Genomic DNA, 25658 nt, shown 5'->3' with positions numbered 1-25658 from the left:
TCGATGAGCCTTGGGTACCCAACACCCTGATGCCGGTTGTGGTTTGTCCCTCCTCGGACCACTGTCAGTAGGTACTCACCACTGCTGACCGGGAGCACCCCACAAGCCTTGCCATTTCAGAGATGCTCTGACCCAGTCGTCTGACCACAACAATGTGGCCCTTGTCAAAGTCGCTCAGGTCTTAACTCCTGTCCATTTCTCCTGCATTCCACTCGTTGACTACGAGAACTGATTGTTCAATTACCATCTTATCTACCCAGACCTTAACATGTGGCCTTGTTAGGAGATGATCAATGTTATTCACTGCACCTGTGAGTGGTCATAATGTTTTGGCTCATCAGTGTATATTGCATACATATGCAAATATCAGAGGTAAAGCAAACACACTCACACTTACCAGTTCCATGAGATTGGTGAGCAGGCCAATGCTTTCTGGAAGTGTGTTGAGTTTGTTATTGCTGGCATTGAGCACTCGCAAGGGAAGACCACAAACACACGCTGGCAGCACTGACAACTGGTTCCGGCTACGGCACCACAATAATTAAACAAAACATGTTAGAACTTCTTTCTAAATCCTACTAGAAGCAGAAATATATCTGTGAAATACTTGCTTCTGATTGGTCAATCTTGGCATTCTGCAGTCAAATATTTGTGTACAATGACCGCTAAACTGTATATTTGATGGTTGTTTCAGACAGGAAGTGATTTCCTACATATTTGTGACCTCATGTCTCTCATATCACTCCATGGGCTCTTCTCACATAGTAAAATAGTTTCAATACAAATAAATATTTCATGTCCATTTATTGCAGAATAAATCAATTTAAGTTTATACACTTACTGTATATATTAAATGTATGGGTAAAACTATTTGAATTAAGTCACTACATAACTGTTGAAGTGTGTTACACAATCTATCACAAACTGAAGCTGAGCTGGACACTGATGACAACACTGAAGAGAGGCTTATGTGTATTATTAACTCATATAATAATAATAATATCCAAACATAAATGATTAATCATCTGCTTTTTTCTTGGTCATGTTTTTGTCCTAGTCATCTTGTAACACTTCATCAGTTTTGTCTGAACATTAACTTAGAAAGGCGATATTTAATAGGAAAAAGATAAACTTCAGGGAATTGTTAATGAGTTAATGAAAAGTATTAGATGAACTGTGGAACTTTCCTGTTATGACTAGAAGTCGACAGACAAATATAAAATTATCCAGCTATGTGTGTGTAGATGTTGAAGGAGACATTGTAGGGAAAAATCAATGTGTGTATTTATTTTTCTCGCACTTTTGTCTCTTCCATATTTTTTATATTTTTTGCTTAATTTTCCATGTCCGGGTTATTTTCTCTCTTCTCAAACCATGAGAGCTTAGTGCTTCATCACAAACCAAATTCCATTGCTAATTAGTGTGAATACTGTGTCAGGCATTCTGCTGGAGAGAGAGAGAGAGTTTTGGCCAAACAGAGTGAGAATGTATGTGTATGTGTGTGTGTGTGTGTGTGTGTGTGTGTGGCATTTTTATATTTAATAGATGTGACCACAGGCAGGAAGGACAACCAGAGTGAAAATAATGTTTGTTTTGTTCACTTGACTGATATTAGCTATATGATGTGATCTACTATATTATTCTAATGTGTGGCTGTAGCCTATATATTTCTAAAATACATTATTGTAACAATAACATTACTATTAATAAAATGTGTGAGGTAAGTTAAGGTGTATTTCATGAACACAAATATAAAACCAAAGTCAACATTAAAGGGGTCATGAAATGGAGAATAAAACTGTCCTTAATATTTAGAGATATAAAAGGCAACTGTACTATAAAACATACTGTAAATTTCAGAACTCAAAACTTCCTCCCCAGTCTAAAAAGATCATTTACAGTTGCCACCTTGCTGAAATGTCTCGTTTTTAAATCTGTTTGTTTGTGATGTCATGAAACATCACTCATTTGTATTTACACACCCCACAACATGCGTCGTCGCACTCTTGGCTCCACCCATTAGCGCGCAGTTCAAGTCAAGAGAGCAGGTCTTGTGTGGCTAACTATTCCTGAACACCAAAGGGACCCATCTGGACTATTTTGAATTATTTTGTGTATAAACATGAACTACACAGACTCTTTGACTGCTGCCATGTATCTCGCCACTTTTAAAAGACGCGGTGTCAAGTTACAACTCTGAAAGAGAGAAGCAATTATCTCATTAAGCTGCTGCCTCTGTCATGGACCCGTTCTTTCACCTATCTGCACTATTTTTAATTGATGGTGTATGTAAACATGAACTAGATGGACGTCTTTGACCATTTCAATGTGTTTCCAGCGATGTGTACGTATGTGTATGCGTCATTTCACTGTGCTTTGGACTATGTGTGTACGTTTTTTTTTTTTTTTATTATTGCTTGAGAACCACTCATAATAAGATTCAAGCTTTGGAAAGAAAATGTTATTGAAAAATGGGAGAGTTAAAAACACTTGGACCCAATCAAAAACTTAAGTAAACTGTTTCATTCATGAACATTTAAAATGTCATGACTTTTTGATAGTTTATGGTGCCGAGTGTTAACAGTTGTGCTTGAGATAAACAGTTCAATATATTCGGGTGCAATGTGTTGGATGTGCGTTATGTGTAACCCTGCAATTTTTTTTTATAATGTTAAGGGGCTTGTTCATTCTCTTCTGACTGAGTTTGCTGAAACTGAAGGGCTGCATGATGTCAGCCAATCATAACAGTGGGCATTTATGTTGAAGTTTTAAGGAGGCGCTTAGGCCAAAACCGAGCGTTTCAGACAGAGGACCAAAAACAGGGTGGTAAATTACCATATATTATTAAATTGTGACTGTTTTGGTGCAAAAACACTTTTATAACATTATCAGTGGACCTCAGGGAAGATAATAAAATTATAAAAATAGCACTTCATTACCCCTTTAACCAAAATCATGAAACTGAAAATATATGTTGCATTGTTGTAACATGAACTTATTTTTGTAGCGCTGCCGGTTTTCCAGCATGCTTTGCAGCTGGATGAACTCCAGCCAGGTTCAATTCAGTGAGTAGCATTCGGTTATCAGCTTAAATCAAATTAATATGGTTATTTTGCATATTTAATCCACCTTTGTGTAAAATTATCTTAACTTTTGTCAGTCCAATTAAATAATGAGTTATATACTGCACATCTTGGCAAATGTAGAATGCAATCCAAGCATTACATGCATACAGAAAATTGGCACACTCTGCACAATAGACAGACTGCACACAGCAGAAGTATTGAGTTGTATGGTAGTATGCTAAGCAATCTTACACTTTCTCACATATTCCCAATGTTATCTTAATGCATGCAGAGACAAGATACAGCAAGTCATATTACACTTTGTGCATGTGTGCGTCTTCACCTGATGTTTAAGAAGGTAAGTGACTGTAGGCTGATGATGGTATCTGGGATGATTTTGATGCAGTTGTGATAAAGGTTCAGTGTTTCCAGGGAGACCAGGTGACACACCTCGGATGGGATGTCAATCAATCGATTCTTCGACAGGTCTGACAGAGAAATACAGTTTGGTTAACACCAGTGCCCCAAAATAAACAGAGCAGTATTGTGCAGATAACACAAATTTACATTACGTTACTGCGTCTGTTATTGTAGTACCTCTAACTAAACACAAGGAGGCACTTTCAGAACTATAGCTATCAATGGCCAGCAGCAAATTAGCAAAAGCAAGTGTGATATCTTGTGTGTGTGTGTGTGTGTGGGAGGGATCCCAAGGTTAAGTACTCTTCCTGAACACAAACACACACACTCTTTCTCTCTGTTCAAAAGCCATAATAGGTAGTGCCAGAGTGCAGTAAGTAAATGCCTTAAGATGATGACATTGTTTAAAAGAAGAATTATAATAAGTGTGTGTGTGGTGTACACACTAGTTTGGTGACAAAACCTCCCTCTGGGGACATTCAGAGGTTGTCCCTGAAAAGTGGAAAATCAATCCATAATAAATGTTTTCTCTTAGAGGTAGGGTTAAGTCTATAGGAATTATTATATATATATATATATATAAATCAATACAGGTCTAAGGTATGTCCCCATTTAGATAGCTAAGTAAATGTTGTGTTTGTATGTGAGGTTTTAACCACAAACTGATTTTATTATGTGATCTTTATTTTGTTGATGATTCAGGCCATGTTTATGTATAATATTTATAATAAATTAATAAAGCTGGGTAGCACTTGCGTGTATGTGTGTGTGTGACTGATAGGCCTTGCTACTTAGTACTTACTCCTTGTGTATATATATATATATATATATATTGTCACTACGCATTAGTGTTTCCATGGAAACTGTACACACAGCCCTATGAGACTGCATGAGAGCTAATAGTAAAGGACAATCCATGAGATGCTCACACACAGTACTTCTTCATGCATTAAAACAGGCCTGTCATGAGTGACCCCTAGTTTACTTCAGTATACATATAGCCAAACACATCTGACAGACACACTTAAACTAACCCAATTTACTACTCAGAGTGCTACAAACACTAACCCATACAAGAACTTCAGATATTCAAAAAACACAATACTCAAACCATAATTCACTTAGAAAAATACAAAAAAAAATTATACATACACTGATAATGTTGACTGGATTCTAAATGTAATTTTATTTGGTTTCCATGTCAGGACTAGATGTGGATAAATGCTGACAAATCACACAGGTCTAAAAGCTCTGGTCAAACTTTCAGCATTAACAGGATCTATACTGTATGTGTTAGTAACTTATTAATTCTACTAAGCTATGTGTGCCAGTTTAAAGCCCTTTTGATTTACTACAAGAGTCCCCTGGATAGACTTAGCAGCAGACTGCATGCCCACAAACCATCTACAGCCCTATATACAGTATATGTTTATGAAAGCTCTTCCCACTAAACGTCTCTGTAACAGAGATTGTATTCCCAGGGCAAATAGAGGAGTCAGGAGGCAGCGGCAACGGTCAACGGGAGTATTTTATTACTCTTCAGCTTCGTTCACAAAACTCAAACAAAAAGGGCACTCAGTGGCCAAATAAACACACACAAACGAGTCAGTATTGTTGCACACACAGGAAGAGTTTCTCATTGGTCCCTCTCTTTCTGCCGACTGATGCTCTTTGTCGGCCTTTTCAGGTCTCCCCCCACCATCACTATAACAAGAGACAGGTGTTACTGATAATGACAGCCCAGGTGACGAGCCTTACCGCGCTCTCTCACGCAGATAGACACATGATCACGCCCACATCCCCACAGTCTTGGTTACTGATGTAACCTTGGTTCCCTGAAAGAAGGGAATGTGATGCTGCATCAGAAGCTGACACTGTGGGTGCTCCTCCTAAGGGCGGGGACCTTGAAATCCTTTACCATCACAGCAATTTGATTGGCTGGTGACACTAGGTGCTCCGGCCTATGCATGCGTAATCGTGGGCATATAAGACAGAGCCCAGCACCACGCCATCAGGATTTTCCAACTGAAGGAAGGACAGCGCATCTCTCGGTCTCTTAACAGCAAAAAATCCATAGTGCGGCAAAATGACGCAGTGTCTCATTCAGTTTCATAAGTAACCAAGATGTTCCCTTTTAAGTCGGTCGCTTCAAAGAAGGGGAGCTGGATGATCGCCTCGCCACCAACTTTGGTACAATGACACTAGCCAACTGGGTAGTGAAACATTGTTTGCATGCTCTCATTCACACCAGTGGGAATAAAGAGACCATAGATTTTTTGTCCTAACACCCAATACAATGACACTACTCAACTTGTCAGTGAACACTGGACAGTCAACCCTCTTTCTCAGTAAAAATCTGGGAAGAAAGGGAAGATACATGCAGGTTATAAAACCTAGGAGGAGGCCATACTCCTGGTGGAATGAACCTCAACACCCATGGGACACTGCAAACCTTGCGAATCATTAGCGAGCACAATGGCATCAACGACCTAGTGGGAAATTCTTTGCTTGAAGAAAGGCCAACCCCTGTGAAAGGCCTTCAGAGCAAACAAAGAGTTGTTCAGACACCATGAATTGACTTGTTCGGTCAATGTACATGCATAATGCCCTCACAAGAACAACCAGAAGGGTAGGAATCTCAAAGGCAAATCTCAAGAACGGCCTGTGGCAAGGGGCAATCTGCGCATACAAGTATGCATCTTTCAGGTTTATTGATACAAACCAGTCCAGAGGGTGGACATGAGAAAGAATCTTTCTCTGACTCAGCATCTTGACCAGAGAATTCCTAAGTGTCTGATTTAAGGGTGTCAAGTCCATGGAGATTCTGTACCTCTGAGTGTAGAACTGGCACACCCCACACCCATTCTGTACCTCTGAGCGTAGAACTGGCACACCCCACACCCGTACAGTAGAGGAGAGAAAGGCATTGAAGGGAGATGGTCGCCTCACTAACTGAAGCACATATCCTCTCTCGACTGTGTTCAGCCCCCAGCTGGAGATGCCCGGAAGACCCTGTCACGCACCCAAGTAGCAGGTCAGAGGACACAGGGGCTGGTCTGAGACCACCACTTGAGTGCCACCCACCCCTGGGTAGGCGGGCGCTTAGTATAGCCGAGTTGGCTATCTGTTGAAAATTTGCCTGTTTTTGTGAGCATGTTTGTGCCTCGAATCAAGGTTTGCAAACTTTATTTGGTCATGACAATTTTTTTTTATTTTTTATGGCCTGGGCAGTGACCTTGGTAGCCCAGTGTGCCAAATCTGTGGCATGACCATTCAGGTTCTGGACCATTCACATCCAAGTCCTTCAGCAGAGCCACACCAACTTGACCCACTGAAGTGGAGGCCTTACCCAACAATGTGGATGTGAGCCTACATGGCTTGGATGGGTGCAACGGCTTAGATTTTCACACCAGTGCAGAAGAGGAGATCTCTTTCTTTGAGTTCAATTTCCTTATTCCTTCACTCAAACACTCTATCCTCTCCTCACGGAGTCTCTCTGAAGTGGGAAAGACACAGTCTCTCATTATGGTGCTCTGGGTGTGGCCTCATTCTGCGGCTTACAGCTGCACTGGAGGCAGCAAAATAATTAGCTGAGTGTGTGTGTGTGTGTGTGTGCGCATTTATTTACAGTATGCATTCAAACAGATGGTTCTAATTTCAACTTATACCAAGTCTGAACATCAGTTCCAATGCACGTACAAGTGGAATGTTACATTTGTGTTGTGTATGTGCATTTCTGCTATTCAGCATTCCTCTGTATCAACTCTCACTGTAAAGTTGAGTGTGTAAGTGTGTTCTTTTAATTCTGTTGAATAAGCAAACTGTTTCTCTCTGACAGACAGTGGGACCCTGAATTGCACTGGATGGGTGGAGTGTGTGTATGTGTGCGCGTCTCCTGTTACACCTCTCTAAATAAGTCAGATGTAATGATAAAATGTGAAGAAGAAAACAGACCATCAAAGATCACACGGTAAGTGCTAAGCAGAGATCCAAACAGAAAATCAGAGCCCTGCTCCCATTCATACATACTATCATTGATGTGGTCAAAAGTCGAATCTGTGTGAATGTGTGAATTCTTAAAAACTGCTTAGAGCTTAAGAGTGCCATTTCTGCACCACAAGCATCACCAATTGGTATTTCAAAAATGATCATTTTCTAACAGGCTTCCCAAATCTTTCCTCAGTCTTCCATTATTCAGACAAAAATACAGTTCAACCCCAAACTCTGCTGATTTAGCTGTGTTGGGCTGGTTGGGATGCTCAAAAAGATTAATGTTTTTATAGAGCCACAGTGTTTACACTTTTAAAAGAAATTAGCTGGCTTACTTATCGTTGTCCCTGCATATTAAGCTTGGAGAAAGTATTTGAACTTCTTCAGCTTATACATACATCGAACTTCTCAAACACATGGAAGCATGTTTGCAAGTGCTGAGAGCTGATTCAATTCGATTATCTGTTTTTCCTAAATGATGCAATTCATAATGAAATCTGATATTTGAATCATGATTTAGTTTGATCATTTTGGTCTGATTAAAAAGTCTTTTCAAAATATCTAGAAGACACAAATGTAACTGGAGGGCACTGTAGTGGTGGATTTTAGCTGAAAATAGGTCATGAGTTGTACTTTGGATAAAAGATGAATGCATATATATAACAATGGGTATTATTATAGAAATGTATTCTTAAATAATGTGATTGATTCATTGAATTTTCATTGCCAGATCGATGCATTGCAATGTACAGTATCAATTAGGGCTGTCACGATTATGAAATTTGGCTGACGATTAATTGTCAAGCAAATAATTTAGATTATGATGATTAACTGTCTCTTTTAGGGTTTTCACAATTAACTGTCATATAAATTGTCATATATCTTAAGGTGCATGTGTGCTTCATACACCTTAAGAAGTAATTTTTACATATTTAACTTCAAATATATAAATCAAATAATAAAATAGGGATATATGATTTCTTTTTAAGGCTTTAAAACTATATGAATGACAAAATATTTTTTAATATCAAAATACTTAAAATATGTCTCTCTTTTTTTTTGGTAAATATTTGTATAAAAAAAATAATACAAAATATATTTTTATTATATTATATTAAGCAATAGTAAAATACTTCTGTCCTAATTTCTTCACTTTCACACATCATTTTAATGCTCTTTGATTAAACCAAGGAGCCCTTATTTCTCATGAAGCAAAATTTAATTTAATAATTTTATCACTCCACAGAAATACAGTAAGTGTCACCCTGTGTCATTTCCAATGCCTGAATCATCCCGCTTTGACCAGAAAAATTTGCCATTACACGATTGTTAAATTAAAAGTAAAACCGAAGCAATCTGCATTTACTATCAAAGTTTATTTTTGTTAGTTTACATTTTCGCGGGAGTTTGGAGCCAGCCTCTGCTGACGGTGCGCGCTCTTCCGGACAGCTGCTGGTCTGGTTGACATCAGTGGTACGGCTCAGTGACGCTCGAAGTTCAACTGAATGACACACAAATGCTTAAATTTACTTAAATAAGATCAAAATAAATATTCTCTCAAATAAAAAAAAAATAATAAAATAAATATCCATTAAGGTGCAGCATTTAGAAAATTAACTGTACTTGAACTATACTGTAATTGCAACAGTCCCAGCTTGTACTGAGATTCATTGTATTTTCATGTTTGTTTGTTTTTCAGAAAAATTAACTTATCCACATTGTTTGCAGATCTGCCGGCACTAACAATGTCTCCCGCTGTGGAGTTCATAAAGGGGCTCGATTACTTTCAACGTGTTTAAACCCTGTGTTCTCGACAACAGAATATTGTCGCATATCCGCTGCTATAAAAACACCTGTGCCATTTGTTATAGCTTTGGCCCGGTCGGAATTGCTAGCGAGAGGCTGCTTAAATGCCATGGTGATCTGGGTTTGCACTCCACTCAGTTTTTTCCTTGTACCAGTGATGTTCACATTCGGGTGATGTCGTCTCAAATGAGTGAGCAAGTTTGACATACAGCCAACTACAAACCCGACTGCAGTTGAACAATGCCGGCAAATTGAGAAACCATAATGTTCCCAAACAGGAGACTTTAATGATAGTGGAGGATCTTCAAGTTCTGGTTTAACGGCGTTCACCAGAACTACTTGTGCATGCTTTGTTGGGTTGTTGAACCAACAACATCCGGTCCTTTGCAAAAGTTGCTAGGGAGGAAACTCTGAGTTTCAAATTAAGTACCGCACACACAGAAGTGCACGTGCAGTGGTTAAAACAACGCTGCATTCGTTCGGTACACATGCGTGCTGATCCGAAAGACCCACAGCGAAAATTTTCGGTACGAATACGTGTACCGTTACACCCCTATTATCTGGCCACTAAAATGTGATTGGAATTTGAAGTGCACAATAAATCGCGGTTATCTCAAATAACTGCGGTTAACTCAAATAACCGCGATCAGGCGATTATTACATAATCGCGACAGGCCTAGTATCAATGCATTTTTACACCCCTCACTGTGAGGTCTGATTTATTCTACCGCATGACTTCTGACCTGATTAGCAAGCTCAGTCCATCTGTCCTCAGCACACACACACACACACATTTACTCATCCATCTAAATGAGGCCATAGAGATTTGTTTTTATATAAATCTAATGAGAATTTCTACACACTAACCCTAAACCTATCCCTAAAAAAATCTAGCTGAGGATTTTCCACTGACATCAATTGTTCTTACAATATGCTACAGTAATTATAAAATGAATAATTATAAGGAAAACAAAATGTCAAGAAGTAAATAAAGACATTATTTTGTCACCAAATGTATACATAGGAGAGAAACACAGAGAGAGAGAGAGAGAGAGAGACTCAAAGATTAGGAGTAAAATGCATCAATAAAATACAGATGCAAACAAGCAAATCACCCTTATCAGGACACACACTTTGACCCTCTTTTTGGTGTCTGGGTGGAGCTCTGATAATGTGTGTGTCTCAAAATGTATGTAGGGCAGATGAATCTGGGTAACATCACAGTCTCAAGGACACAAACAGCTGGAGTCTGTACATATAAACTTTTAACTGTATCACTGAGCAGAACTGCTTTCCATTTAGCAGGCAAATACAACATGGGCCTTATTAGGAATATAATTACATACAGTATGTGCTTATGAAACAGAATGCAAAGAACAGGAACAGGGGAAGGAAACACAGAAAATGAGTGACATTTTAAATGTAATAATCCATTTCATAACCAAGTAACACTTTGCTGCATTAATAAAATTAACAAACACCATATTACATTATACGAAACTTTATAGATAATTTGTTATATTCAAATATATGGAAATGAAACTCTAGTTCATGTATATTCAATATTGAATGTTCTGTACATTAACTACAGCTCTGTTGTTACACACTATAAAATATATGTTAATTAAAGCTTTACAGATAATTTTAATGTACTTTGTATGGAAAACAAACTCTAAATCATATAATGTATATTCAAATTTTAATGTACTGTTCATCGACTACCAATAGACATATCAGTAGATATAGGCTAGTAGATAGACATGGCTATGGCTTTAAAGTTACCTGTCAGGAGTGGAACAAAGCACCAAGAACGTGAAATGAGAGAGCAAGAAAAATATACAGTTGAAGTCAGAAGTTTACATACACCTTATGTCCACTTATGTGCCTTTAAGTAGCTTGGGAAATTCCAGAAAATGATGTCAAGCCTTTTGACAATTAGCCAATTAGCTTCTGATAGGAGGTGTATTGAACTGGAGGTGTACTTGTGGATGTATTTTAAGGACTACCTTCAAACTCAGTGCCTCTTTGCTTACCATCATGGGAAAATAAAAAGAAATCAGCCAAGACCTCAGAAAAAAAAATTGTGGACCTCCAAAAGTCTGGTTCATCCTTGGGAGCAATTTCCAAACGCCCGAAGGTACTATTTTTATCTGTACAATCAATAGTTCGCAAGTATAAACACCATGGGACCATGCAGCCATCATACTGCTCAGGAAGGAGTTGCATTCTATCTCCTAGAGATGAATGTAGTTTGGTGTGTAAAATGCAAATCAATCCCAAAACAACAGCAAAGGACCTTGTGAAGATGCTGGAGGAAACAGGTAGACAAGTATCTATATCAACAGTAAAACGAGTCCTATATCGACATAACCTGAAAGGCTGCTCAGAAAGGAAGAACCCACTGCTCCAAAACCGGCATAAAAAAGCCAGACTACAGTTTACAAGTGCACATGGGGACAAAGATCTTACTTTTTGGAGAAATGTCCTCTGGTCTGATGAAACAAACATTTACCTGTTTGGCCATAATGAACATTGTTATGTTTAGAGGAAGAAGGGTGCGGCTTGCAAGCTGAAGAACCGCCACGGTTTCAGTTACCACTGTTATGCTGATGACATTCAAATATGTACAGCTTGCAGATCTGCTCCCACTCTCCAGACCGGTCCACTATCAACATGTGTAAATGAATTAAAACAAAAAATGGCTTAACTCCAACTTCCTAAAATTGAACATGGATAAAACTGAGATCATTATTATTGGAACACCAACACTTATGAAAAAAATTCCTTATGACTTTGGTTGTGATATTGATGGCACTTTCATTAAACCATCCAATAATGTAAAAATTGTAAGTATCATCTTTGATCTCTCCCTCACTTTTGAAGCTCATATTATATCTGTATCTAAAATTGGCTTCTTTCACCTTTGCCGCATTGCTCGCCTTCATCCCTTTATCAGTCTCAAAGACGCCGAAACACTGGTTCATGCATTTATATCCTCACATCTTGACTATTGCCATGCCCTCTTCATTGGTTTACCTGCTAACTCTATTGCTAGGTTGCAATATATTCAAAATTCTGCTGCTAGAATTCTTACACATACCAAGCGCTCAGCTCATATTACTCCATTCCTGTTTGAACTTCACTGGTTACCAGTTTTGTTTTGCATCAAATATAAATTAATCCTGCTTACATTTAAATCACTTCATGGTCTGGCACCTCACTATCTTAGTGAATTGCTTCTCCCCTACAACCCGATCCGCTCGCTTAGGTCTTCTGGGTCTGGACTCCCTTCTGTCCCTAGATCTCGCCTCTCTACTATGGGTGGCAGGTCATTCAGTGTAGTAGCACCCAATATATGGAATTCACTCCCCCTGACTCTTCGCAGTATCTCTTCTATCTCGAGTTTAAATCTGAACTTAAAACTTTTTTGTTTTCTCAGTGTTATTTATCTTAATGTGTTATGTATGCAATAATGATTGTACTATATGAACTGTGTTTTTGTGACCGTTCTTTGTTTGTGTATTATTGTGTTACTATTGTAAAGCATCCTTGAGCTCTGGAAAGGCGCTATATAAATTAAACTTATTATTATTATTATTGTTATAAACACCTTCCCAACTGTGAAGCATGGGGGTGGCAGCATCATGTTGTGGGGTTGCTTTGCTGCAGGAGGGACTGGTGCACTTCACAAAATAGATGGCATCATGAAGAAGGAAAATTATGTGGATATATTGAAGCAACATCTCAAGACATTAGCCAGGAAGTTAAAGCTCGTCGCAAATAGGTCTTCCAAATGGACAATGACCCCAAGCATACCTCCAAAGTTGTGGCAAAATGGCTTAAGGACAACAAAGTCAAGGTATTGGAGTGGCCATCACAAAGCCCTGACCTCAATCTGAAAGACAATTTGTGGGCAGAACTGAAAAAGCATGTGTGAGCAAGGAGGCCTACAAACCTGACTCAGTTACACCAGTTCTGTCTGGAGGAATGGGCCAAAATTACAGCAACTTATTGTGAGAAGCTTGTGGAAGACTACCCAAAACGTTTCACCCAACTTAAACAATTTAAAGGCAATGCTACCAAATACTAACAAAGTGTATGTAAACTTCTGACCCACTGGGAATGTGATGAAAGAAATAAAAGCTGAAATAAATAATTCTCTCTACTATTATTCTGACATTTCACATTCTTAAAATAATGATCCTAACTGACCTAAGACAGGGAATGTTTTCTACGATTAAATGTCAGGAATTGTGAAAAACGGAGTTTACATGTATTTGGCTAAGGTGTATGTAAACTTCTGAATTCAACTGCATTTCATTTAATTTTGTTTATTGTTTAATCTTGTTTAATCTGCTTTAGGTTTAAGTTCTTATAGTTCACAGATATTTTAACTGTCCTTTCAACTTTAGCAGAAATGTTGTTGTTTTAAACATGCTATATAAATAGGCCTAACCTACTTAATTAAAAAGTCCAAATAAAATGCATAAACTTTGTCAATAATGTAATCTTATCTGATATTATTACTTTGCATTGTGTTAGGCAATTTGAAATGAAGAATCAAATTGTTCTGCACTTGTATGCCCTCAACAACAATTCTCAATTTCATCAGTAAGACCAGCAGCACCAGTAATGTACAGCCAGCAAATGCCCTGCCAACTGACTCTGAAGACTGCCCTTTTGTTTCTTTTCCTTTTATTTATTTAAATTTGGTACATTATATCCTGTTGGCCTATTGTCAGTATAAAAAGTGATAAATACTAATGTCTCTTGAAATGAACTCACAGTTGTTTGTTTACTGCAAATCTGCTCAGCGAGAAAGGCTTGAGGGGTGGGGGAATAGTTTTGGGGGTTATGATCACACTAGCCTTTCAGGTCCCCCAAAAGGCTAGGACCAGCACTGGCTATTATGAAGCACTACATCCTCCAACCCCGGCTGCCTGCTCTTGCATTGGAATTACAAATGCACAATTTAGTTTTGCTACAGGTTTATTGCAAAAATTGTTGCAAAAGTCAAGGTTTTTTTGAAGCTGCAGCATTGAGAGGTTGTAAGTACAGACTTGTGGTTGTAATGGGAAACTAAATTAAAGTAAATATGAAATGCAAGTTTGTGTCTGTCATTGTATGTGAATGTCATTTTACACATTTGTGACTATTTGTCTGCAACTTTGAATTAAAAACACAGGTTTTTGATTATTGTCTGTGAGTGCAGATTGCAAAATTTAACTTCATTTTATAAGTTTTCACAATGGGCTGTGAATGTAAATTTAAACTTACAAGAACCAATATTTATTGTACAAGTTTTCAAATCTACAGGTTCTTGTGTTTTGCTACCTTTTTACCTTCATACAATACATTCCATCTCAGTTTATCCCTGACCTTGTCCAGATGTCTCTACATCTGCATTCATACTTTTTTATGCTGTTTTATACATTTGTCTACCTTTCTAACTGTATAACAGCATAATACACACAGGTTTGTTCTGTAAGACAGAGGCAGGATGTTGTCTCCTCCCTGGCTCATTGTATGATAACACATACAGAAAAGGCCATTTCCTCCAGGAGAAAATTGGGAAACACACCCCTTCCCCAACACATAAAAACCTGCTTAGATACTGCCCACCTAAAAACCTCACAATGCTTTAGTTGAAAATTTAAATGATACTGATAAATTATAAATATTCTATCATTTTAATATATAATTTATAATATATTATAAATATTATATTGATAATAATATTGTGATACTAAAGAAAATTTCTCCAAGAGACAACAAATTACAGTAGGTCTGTGACCGTGATTATTTCTCAAGAACCCTGCTAAAATTCATCACAAACACAACAGCTTATGTTGTATTTTGGATGCTGGTGTCCCCGCCAGGCTTTTTAAAGGTATAGTTCACCCAAAAATGAAAATTTTGTCATCATTTACTCACCCTCATGTTGTTCTAAACCTATATGACTTTCTTCAATGGAACACAAAAGGAGATGTTAGGCAATCAGCATGTTAGTCTCAGTCACCATTCAATTTCATTGCATCTTTTTTCCCGTACAATGAAAGTGAATGGTGACTGAGGCTGTCATGCTGCCTAACATAGAAAAAAGTCATACGGTTTGAAACAAATATGTATGTGTGTGTGTGTGCTTTGCAGTGACACTGAATGGATATCATAAAGATAAACATGTAAATAAGTGAGTATAATATTTCGTATAAGACACATCACTATTCCATTATAAGTGACGTTGGTGAGTGAAATAGCCTATCCTTTATTTTTCATGTTGGCCTACACAAGCATACCATATAACACAAACTTGTGTAATATTAAAGGTGCTATATGTAATATTTTTACTGTACTAAATCATAAAATGACCATCATATGTCATTAGGGAAACATGCTAAGTTGAAATACTAGCTTCACCGATAACAATGCTACAGCCAGTATATTCTACTTTGAAGTTTCCATTCCGGGCCGGAATTTCTGTTTATGTTTTGACCTGTGTGATCCTGCCCACTGCCCACACACCAACAGTATTTCGACACCACCGAGTTGCCAGATCTGAACAAGTTTGAGGGCAAACAACACTGCGTGCTGCAGACATGGAAGCCAGCAAACGAACTGGATCAGAGACAACAGATTCCACCCGACCTAAAAAGCCTCGTCATCCGTCTAAAAACCACCATGATCAGAGGCGTAGTAAAACAAGTATAAATACTGGAGATGCCTTTGGGAGATGGAGACAGCTTAAAGCCAAGAAAACCTTTAAAACGGATGCAGAGTTGGCTAATTTGCGTGTCAACATTCTGGGCAACCCGCATGAGCTTCAAGTCTGGGGCGGGGCAGACAACTCTCCAATATTTTGAATTTGGACTGCAGTACCCATTTCAAACACGTTGTCAATCTTACATATAGCTCCTTTAAGTGCACAATATAAAGATTATGCATAGTGGCAATCTAGTAGCATCTAGCCCTTTTTTAATTTTAAAGCAATTCGGCCTGCAGCACCATATTTTTCTCTGCATTTGGCCCCCGACCCAAAAAGTTTGGACACCCCCGTCCTTAGTCAACTAGCTTCATAAGAGAAGCCATGCTGGTCAACCAGTTTGACTAAATTAGTTTTCCAGCATTTAACCAGCATCAAATCAACACTAAAAACAAATAGACTAGTCTAGACAATCATGGAAATGTATGTTGTCTAAAGCTGATCTCAGAGATGGGAGATGAAAATAAAAGCCAAGTAAGAACGCAAACAACCACAAAGAACCAATCAGAGCTGTGAATCTCATTGTAGACCTTTCCAAATATTAAAATACTTGAAACTGTACGTTGAGCCTGATGCAATTACTAGGGACTTGATCTCCACTTGAGTTCATGAATCAAGTCTTTTCCAAATGAGCCCAAAGGCCCAGTTTGCCAGAAACAATGTGTAGTGACCAGTTTCTTAAGAGTTACATGTAGGGCTGCCCCCTAATAGTCGACCAAACATTAGTCGATGAGAAGAGTCTTGGTCAACCAAGTTTTGATTGGTCGGTTGGTCGCAGGAAAAAAAAAAAAAGAAAAAGAAATCCAGGCAGGAAATCCAAAGTGTGGGATCATTTCGAGAGGGTAAAGGATGACCCCAAGAAGGTGACATGCAAACTCTGCAGGCAAACGTTCGCCTATCATTCATCGACCTCAAACATGGCTTATCATTTGAAACGTAAGTAGCATAACGTTAGCCTCTTAGCATGGCTTCTCGCTCTAACGTTAGATAACCTAGATAAATATGTGCTATTAGGCTTATCCAAGTGTTTGTGGGGAGTGGGGAAGCTAAATTGTACCTTGCTTACTGCAAGGTAACTTGATATGCATTTCTCTCTATAAATTAACAAAACGTTCAGACAGTCTCCTTTCTGGTTTTTCTGACATGTTCAGAATCATTACCACTTTTGCTGGAGTCACTGTGGCTCGCTTCGTGCGTGCGCTTGTAAAATTTATATTTTAAAGGCTCATTATTATGGTTTAGTATTTCTCAGTAATGTAGAAGTGTTAGCAATGTTACTTATAACATTCTTTCTCAGCCCTGGAACTCAAACCACTTTCTGATGCCCCCACCCCCTCCCAAAATATATATTTAAGTAATTAAATTAATATCATAAACGTGCGACAACTAGTCGACTAATGGCTTAAACTAACGACTATTTGTCGACTAGGAAAATCTTTGGTCGGGGGCAGCCCTAGTTACAAGTATGCTGAAAAATCATGAGGGATTTACTGGAATGCACCTTTATTAGAATAACTGTTCCTGGAAATCTGTGTGAAGAGCAAGTAAATGTGTGTAAAAACGTACTTGTGTTCTCTTTTACTATTTCTTTAAATTGGTTTAAAAAAGCATAAATGATTAAACAAAAACTGTCTGGGACAGTTCCTAAACTTTGTATGTAATTCAAAAATCTCATAATGACAGTCAAGTTAAACCCAACACTTCAATTAAATAACGTTTTCCAGCAAAGGTACAACAATTCGTTTATCTAGAGCAGTGCAGATAACAAGCTAGCAGGCTTGCTATTTTGTATATTATGATCTTTACAACCCACCTGTCACAGCCCTAATAAATTTGTGTCTGGTGTCAATATAAATGCAGAGCTAGAGACACCATTAAGCCATAAAACATTCATATTCATGCATTAGCAAACTACATGTAAGCTCAAGCTTAAGTCTTGTCATTTTGAAAAGATTAACTTGAGAAGTAAAACTGTGCCTAAAAATGAAAGAGAAATAAGAGCTAAAGTGAGCTCAAGAAGAAGTCCAAAATGTGGCTGTAACAAGGTTCAATGGACAGGAGGAGGCGGGAACCGGACAAACTATCAAAATAATGTTTAATGAAACAAAAAGACACAAACATAAACGCACACACACGGCAGCTGCGTATGGCTCTCTCTATCTTGAACTGCCGCATCTCGCCGCACTTATCCCTCTCCTCGGCCGATTAGCCTGAGTCATGGCCCAGCCCCGCCCTCCTCCTTGTCACAGTGGTCAAACAAGAGTGAACTTGTTACTATATATCTGTGAGGCCCACATTTCCAAAAAACACTTGAGGATGGTTCTCACTAGTAAAAAAGCTAATCTCCCAAATGATGTTTAACTGACTATAAAAATGCCACAAAAGGGTCTGTAAATGCAAGGGGATAACGTTAGGTTAGGGCACAGAAATTAATGCAGAAGAACAGAAGTCTATGGAATGTGTTTACATCTATGTGTATGTGATGTGTCATTTACATATTTTATAGCATTGCATTACATTAAAAGGATTGTTCACCCAAAAAGAAGAGAATTCAGTCATTGTTTACACCTCTTCAAGCTTCATAAAGTATAATTCAGAATTCTAATTATTGTATTCGACTCATGCCTTGTTTTGAAGGCATATGGTGAGAAACAAACCAAAATCGAATTTATTATTTAGTGAAAATGCTCACCGACCATTGCTGTCATGAGTGTGTAACGAGAGCAGCAGTAACGCTATCCCGGCTCATGAGATGGGGCATTCAAGCGAGAAACTGCTTTGTTTCACTTCAACCGGACCACCAGCGATATTAACAACAGAAAACACAACACAGCTGCACACAAACCAGAAAACAGAACTTACAAAAAATGTCTGAAGAGTTAAGTCAAAGAATAGATGCATTTCTATGCCCAGCCTTATTTGTTTGAACTGGAGAATGCGGAAATCAAACAGACATGGAAAAGGCTGATGACCTGTAGCTCGTTCGATTTGTTCAGTAAAAGGGGCTAAAATTGTTACAATGTTGCAATTTCATCTTGGTTTGGCTCACATTCACAAGACAACATTTTAAAACGGACCAAAACTGTGTCAATAAAAGTCACATGTGAGCAAACTGTCCACTTATTGGTCACAATGTTTGTACGCTGTTCCAGATTTAGCGCATCCATTGACATACCTGTAAAGATTAGTGCCCGACCGATATATCGGTCGGCCGATATATTCAACCAAACAATTCCAGTGGTTACATTTATAAAATGTAATATTTAAAAGTCTGGTTTTCCACCGTTGAAAGTTTCCCCTGAACTTGCATAGCAGAATAAGGCGTAACACCGGTGTAAATGCTTCTTGTTTTACAACCTGCCCCTAATTGACTGGCAGTATTAATATAGTCAGCATTTGACTGATACTAAACAGTAATACTGATGTTTATTTAGCTATTTATTTTATTTTTATTTATTCTTTATTTTAATGGTCAGCATTTGACTGATACTAAACAGTACTGATGTTTATTTAACTATTAGTTTTATTTTTATTTATTCTTTATTTTCATGGTCAGCATTTGACTAATACTAAACATACAGTACTGATGTTTATTTAGCTATTTATTTTATTTATTCTTTATTTTAATTAGGGCTGGGACAATTCATCTACGTAATCGACGTCATCGATTACAGAAATACGTCGATTTGCATAACATGCGTCGGCACGTCGCAATGGAGTAATTAAAATGGCAGCGCCCGGTTTAAGTATGGATTCCCCCGAAGAACAAGCTGCAGCTAAAAAAAAACTCGCCTATGGTCATCTAAAGCGTGGCAGTATTTTAGCCAGAGACCCAACAATGTGGTGCTGTGTAAGCTATGCAAATTGGAAATGGCTTATCACAGCAGTACAACCGCCATGAACGAACACATGAAGCGAAAGCATCCCAGAGCGCTTTGTCAAGATGGCAGCAAGGCAGCACCGTAAGTCCTGTTTACTTTTTATCCCCACCCAAGCATGACATATTAGTATTACAACATGTGTTTCTGTTAGTAGTAGTCACTTTAAATTGATTTTCTAAATGTTTCCTCATCGCCCCCATGTTAAAAGTAATTTCTGCACTGCTGCTAACGTAGGGTGACAATACGTCCTCTTTTTCCCGGACATGTCCTCTTTTTCAGACCTTAAAAAAGCGTCCGGCTGGGATTTCTAAATTTGCGAAAATGTCTGGGATTCGGCTTTAGTTGCATTATGGTGTGCATCTGGTCAAATACTTTATTGTGTGTGCGCACATATTTGCATTACTTTAACCCCTCTTTGTAAGTCCCGCCTTCTCGCACACCAATTGGTCAATTATAAGAGGCTTGTAGCAACTATTGGCCAAATTCCTGCCTGTCAATCTCTCCGCAAACGCGCAAAGCGCTGTTGTGTTTGGCATCAAAGAGTTGCTTGACAGCAGCAGCAAATGACAGCTGAGTGGAAACAATGCCCAAACGAAAGTGCAAATTTACAGAAGATTTGCAAAAAAATTCCCATGCTTTCGTCCAGGTCGAGATCCGTGGGAAGCAGAATGTTTGACATGTAAAGCTGGCACTTATGTGTCAGTTGCTAATAAAGGTGCAAGTGATTTAGAAGCATACATTAGCTCTGCGAAGCATAAAGGGTCAGCAAAAGGTGAAAGTTCATCAGGTAAATTAACGGACTACTTTTTGCAACCAGGTAAAATTATCACATTGCTTCATTTTCCATGGCCATTTAAAATAATACTAATAGTTAATGAAGGTACACTCATGGCATCAAATATTTTATTTTAGTACATGGACATTCAAAAGAATGTTGGAAATTTTTTTTTATTTATATATATTTATTTATGTTATGCTAATAGAGTGTCTTTTTCACTGTATTAAAGTTCGCATTCATAGTTTTTTTGTTGCAGAATAATGCCCTGCAGTGCACACTTTGTTTCTTGTACATTTGTTTGTGTTTAAGAGAAGATGATAAAATATTGAAATATTAATGAGACAAGATTTTTATATTTATTTTGGGTTAATTAATTGTTATATTAATCAAGTAATAATTATAAAAAATCTTTAGAATAATCGGCAAATTAGTCGTTAGATTAATCGACTAATCGGAAAAAGAATCGTTAGATTAATTGATAAAAAAATAATCGTTAGGTGCAGCCCTAATTTTAATGGTCAGCATTTGAGTGATACTAAACAGTACTGATGATTATTTAGCTATTTATTGTATTTTTATTTATTCTTTATTTTCTCAGTGTTTATTTCTAGTATTTGTTGACAATGTATAATAATAATGTCAAATTTTCTGTGATAAAAATATTTAAGAAAGCAGCCTTCTGAGTACCTTTGGATAGTCATATTGGTGCAAAATCGGTGAAAAATCCACATAGAAAAGGTCTGTTTTCATTTCAGCTCAAAAATTAACTATATTGGCCACCATATCGGTAATCGGTGAATTTTCCCTCTCTAAAATCAGTATCGGTCTCAAAAATCCCATATCGGTCGGGCTCTGGTTGTTTTTGCAGTATTTATGCATTAAAAAGTGCCTGTTCTCACGGTCACAGGGTTCACTCTCGAACACTCACACACACACACACACACACACACACACACACACACACACACAAACAGCAGAGTTAAGCCACGTAAAAACATTTTTTTTTCTGTCAAAAAGATGATGACACCTTCCTACCGGTGTTCTGCCACTATTCAAAAGAGAGAAGCGATTGTACGAAACTATAAATCAGCTCATATATTAAACGTGCAATGATGTCCACTTTTGATGATGAATTACAGTGACGAGCTGACCTACAGATGTCTCCTCCGAAGATCCATCAGATACGTTCGTGGTTTTTATAGGGATATTGTTTGGTTCATTGGTCCTTTGGGTAGGATTGCATTCTCACTACAAGCACACCGCCCTAGAGTTTGTTTGCAATCGGTCTGAGACCACCAGTGATCTCGGACCGATTGTTTTGGAGCGGATCCGAGTGCGATTGTCGTGTTCAGATATGCATAAACGAACCTAACTAAGGGAGAAAACGCATCGGATTCAGAAACAAATGCTCCAAACAAGTCAGGTGTGTAAACTCCCTCAGAAGCTACAGTCAGACAGATGCCTCGTTAAGCACCTTTAAATTTAATGCTGAATCCTGAAACAAAAATATCCCTCACGTTTCTGTCATTCCTTTCATTTCCACAATGACAATAAAATCCATTCAGAACCATCAAGCAACTCTGTGAAACTCAAAATAACATTGCATAGATTATGAAGAGCCCTACAAGCCTTTTAAGCCAAACCCTTCAGGACACTGGTGTCCCCATTAAGTCTCACACCCACACACTCACAAGCACAAAAATATAAGCCCTCTTTAGAAATCCTAATTTAAACAGGTCCTCATCAGTTTCTTAACTGTAATAATGATGTCCACTGACTCAGTTAATTCTGAAATATGCAGATGTATTCATACATTAATCAGTGCATTTGGCTTTTAACTGAAAGGCAGGACTTCTATTCTACAGCTGCCATGCTGAGCACACCAATTCTCATTTTATCAGTGATCTATCGCTTCCTGATACTATCTCTGATTACACATAAGAAAGATAATTAAATGTTAATTTTAAGAGTAGTCTATATATATACACCGTTGGTGAAAGTCTCATTTATTTTTTGCATTCCATTTTCCTTCCGGTTTCCTTTGTGTTTTTGCTTCTTATCAGAGAGTGTTGAGGTTTGTAATCAGTAAGCCGTTGTTGCCATGGTGCATTAGCAAACATTCTGAAAGGTGTTGATGTAATGCATCTTTAATGCATAATGTTTATCCAAAGTGTTGTTTCCCAGAGACGAGATGCACTCCTACACATAGATACCCAATATTTGGGGAAGCTTGAGTGTGTACATTGTGTGTGGGTATAATCACATAGCCTAATTCTCTTAACTAAGCATTCAACACCTCTGCATCCACCCACAAAAGCGTACAAGTTCCCCATGGAAAGTAAATTGAAAATGAGATTATTTTACCAGAATGTCTTTTAATGGCATGTGGTATTAAATATACAGTATATAGTTTTGAAATTAAGACCATCACTCAATACTCTATACTATGATCCGATTAGCAGTTGTCACATTGAAATTAAACCATGACGTCTACAACAAAAGCAATGACTCAGATTGTTTGTCAGAAATAAGATTTGCACTTGTATGCCCACATTTATGAAAATGTTGTCATGTGAAAGAGGGTTTGTGTGGTGAGTGTGTCTGTGCATAATATAATTTGTGAGTGTCTATATGTGTGTCCCAGTTTAAAGACTGGACACATAAATGCATACGTTGTGTAACAATCTTTGTGTATATGCGTGATCTCGTGCATGGCTTCTAAATGTACTTGCGTAGGTTGAGAGTAGAAGTGGGAGGTGAGAAAAAGAGAGAGAGAGAGAGAGAAAGAGAGAGGATGGATTCACTGTAACAGCATGTGCAGAAGACCATCTCTCATCAATGAGAGGTTTGAGGCACAGGCCATACTGTATGCAACAAGAAGTGGGTGTGTGTACTTATGTGTGGGGAAGTGTGTTAGTGTGTGTGGTAGGTCATCTGTTACATAGTTCAGTACATAACACTACATTGCACTCCTCCATCTCATGATTCAAGATTCTCTCTCTGGATGTGTCTTATTAAAGCAGCTGCCAAAAAGTTTTCTGTAAGGGGTAATTTGGCAAGTGACTTTCAGATTTCGAAATTAACAAATAAATAACATAAATATATAGACATTTACTGAGCACTTTATTAGAAACACTATGGTGCTAATAAAGTGCCCAACATGGTCTTCTGCTGTTGTAGCCCATCCGCCTCATGGGTCGACGTGTTGTGCATTCTGAGATGCTATTCTGCTCACTACAATTGTACAGAGTGGTTATCTGAGTTACTATAGCCTTTCTGTCAGCTTGAACCAGTCTGCCCATTCTCTGTTGACCTCTCTCATCAACAAGGTGTTTCTGTTTTGTTTTCTGGCACCATTCTGAGTAAACTCTAGAGACTGTTGCGCAGGCAAATCCCAGGAGATCAGCATTTACAGAAATACTCAAACCATCCCTTCTGGCACCAAGAATCATGCCACGGTCGAAATCACTGAGATCACATTTTTTCCCCATTCTGATGATTGATGTGAACATTAACTGAAGCTCCTGACCCGTATCTGAATTTTATGCATTGCACTGCTGCCACATGATTGGCTGATTAGATAATCGCATGAATAAGTAGATGTACAGGTGTTCCTAATAAAGTGCTCAGTGAATGCATATATTTATCTTTCTCTGTATTATCCTTCACGTTCTAATGATATGCCCTCTGACACGTGTACCTAAGTTTGTCATGCTTTCATCACCCCACAATGATGTGCATTTAAAAATGTTATTATAAATGTGTGCTTTCACTTTTAGTTGTGTTGGAATTTTATAGAAACCCTTCTTTGATATGATGGGCCTTTCCACAAATCCCCCAGTTCCAGTAAAGTTCTGCTATGCATGGAACACTGTTCTGCTTTCTATTGTTTTAACTCATTTATTGTATACACAGTGTTGGTGTGTACCAGGTCCTGAAGCAAAATTAAAGGGCATCTTACACCTGAAGAATGGATGACATTAAAGAGAGCTCGAGGCCACAAATACAACTACACAAGGGGTCTTATTAGTAGTAGAAATGACCCAACACCACAGCACCTGTGGAAATCTGTGAGCCATTCTTGCCACAAAATGGTGGAGGGAGTGCAAGAGAGAAAGAATTTACAGTACTGTGCAAAAGTTTTAGGCACTTGTGAAAAACTTTGCCTAGTGAGGATTTCTTCAGAAATAATGCCATGAATAGTTTTCATTTATCAATTAACATCATACAAAGACCAGTAAACAAAAAAAAAAAAGCTAAATCAATATTTCGTGTGACCACTTTTGCCTTCAAAACAGCACCATTTCTCCTAGGTACACCTGGACACAGTTTATCTTGGTTGTTGGCAGATAGGATGTACCAAGCTTCTTGGAGAATTCACCACAGTTCTTCTATCTATTTAGGCTGTCTCAGTTGCTTCTGTCTCATGTAATCTCAGACTCGATGTTCAGTGGGGGGCTCTGTGGGGGTCATGCAATCTGTTGCAGGGCTCCCTGTTATTCTATTCTGTTCTATTCTATTTGCAAAAGGAATGTTTGAGAGTCTAAAATGTATGCCATTTGACTCAATAAAGCTGAAGATATAAATAACCATCTTAAGACAAATGTTTTTGTGAAATATTTTATGTGCCTAACACTTTTGCACAGTACTGTATGTTTGAGTCCAACAAGTCTCAGCTTGAAATATCTTGCATCAGTAGAAAAGCAGGAAAACTGACAACTTCTGAGGAATTCTAGTCCTTCAGTAGCTGAAATCCTGAGTTCAGCTACTCAGAGACACCTCATTGAGTCCAAACACTTCAGCTGGAGTCCTTTTAACAGCTACACTGTCAACAATATTTTTAATTATTCAGAGGAACACACAAACTTAGTGAGTTTTAATATGTTTAAGAGCAAAATAGGCCATTTACATTGGATGTAGAAGCATATCATGAAGTCATGAATCTTAATGTGGCTCTG

At 38.1% G+C, this 25658-nt stretch overlaps 1 protein-coding gene across 9 annotated transcripts in view; it reads right to left on the bottom strand.

The window, feature by feature from the left end:
* Positions 1 to 25658, bottom strand: part of lrch1 (leucine-rich repeats and calponin homology (CH) domain containing 1) — a 72644-nt gene that overhangs the window by 44479 nt on the left and 2507 nt on the right. For all 9 annotated transcript variants that reach the window (XR_007898274.1, XM_051708336.1, XM_051708338.1 and 6 more), the window contains exons 2-3: positions 3409 to 3553; positions 398 to 524 (exon numbers count right to left, since the gene is read on the bottom strand). Coding sequence is in view for 8 of the 9 variants with exons in the window: in XM_051708336.1 (XP_051564296.1) it covers positions 398 to 524; positions 3409 to 3553 (272 nt within the window). In the remaining variant the exon portion in view is untranslated. The remainder of the gene's footprint in view (positions 1 to 397; positions 525 to 3408; positions 3554 to 25658) is intronic.

This window comes from Myxocyprinus asiaticus, chromosome 10 (genome assembly GCF_019703515.2).
Source record: "Myxocyprinus asiaticus isolate MX2 ecotype Aquarium Trade chromosome 10, UBuf_Myxa_2, whole genome shotgun sequence".
Taxonomy (NCBI): Eukaryota; Metazoa; Chordata; class Actinopteri; order Cypriniformes; family Catostomidae; genus Myxocyprinus; species Myxocyprinus asiaticus.
This window is presented reverse-complemented; position numbering and strand designations above follow the sequence as displayed.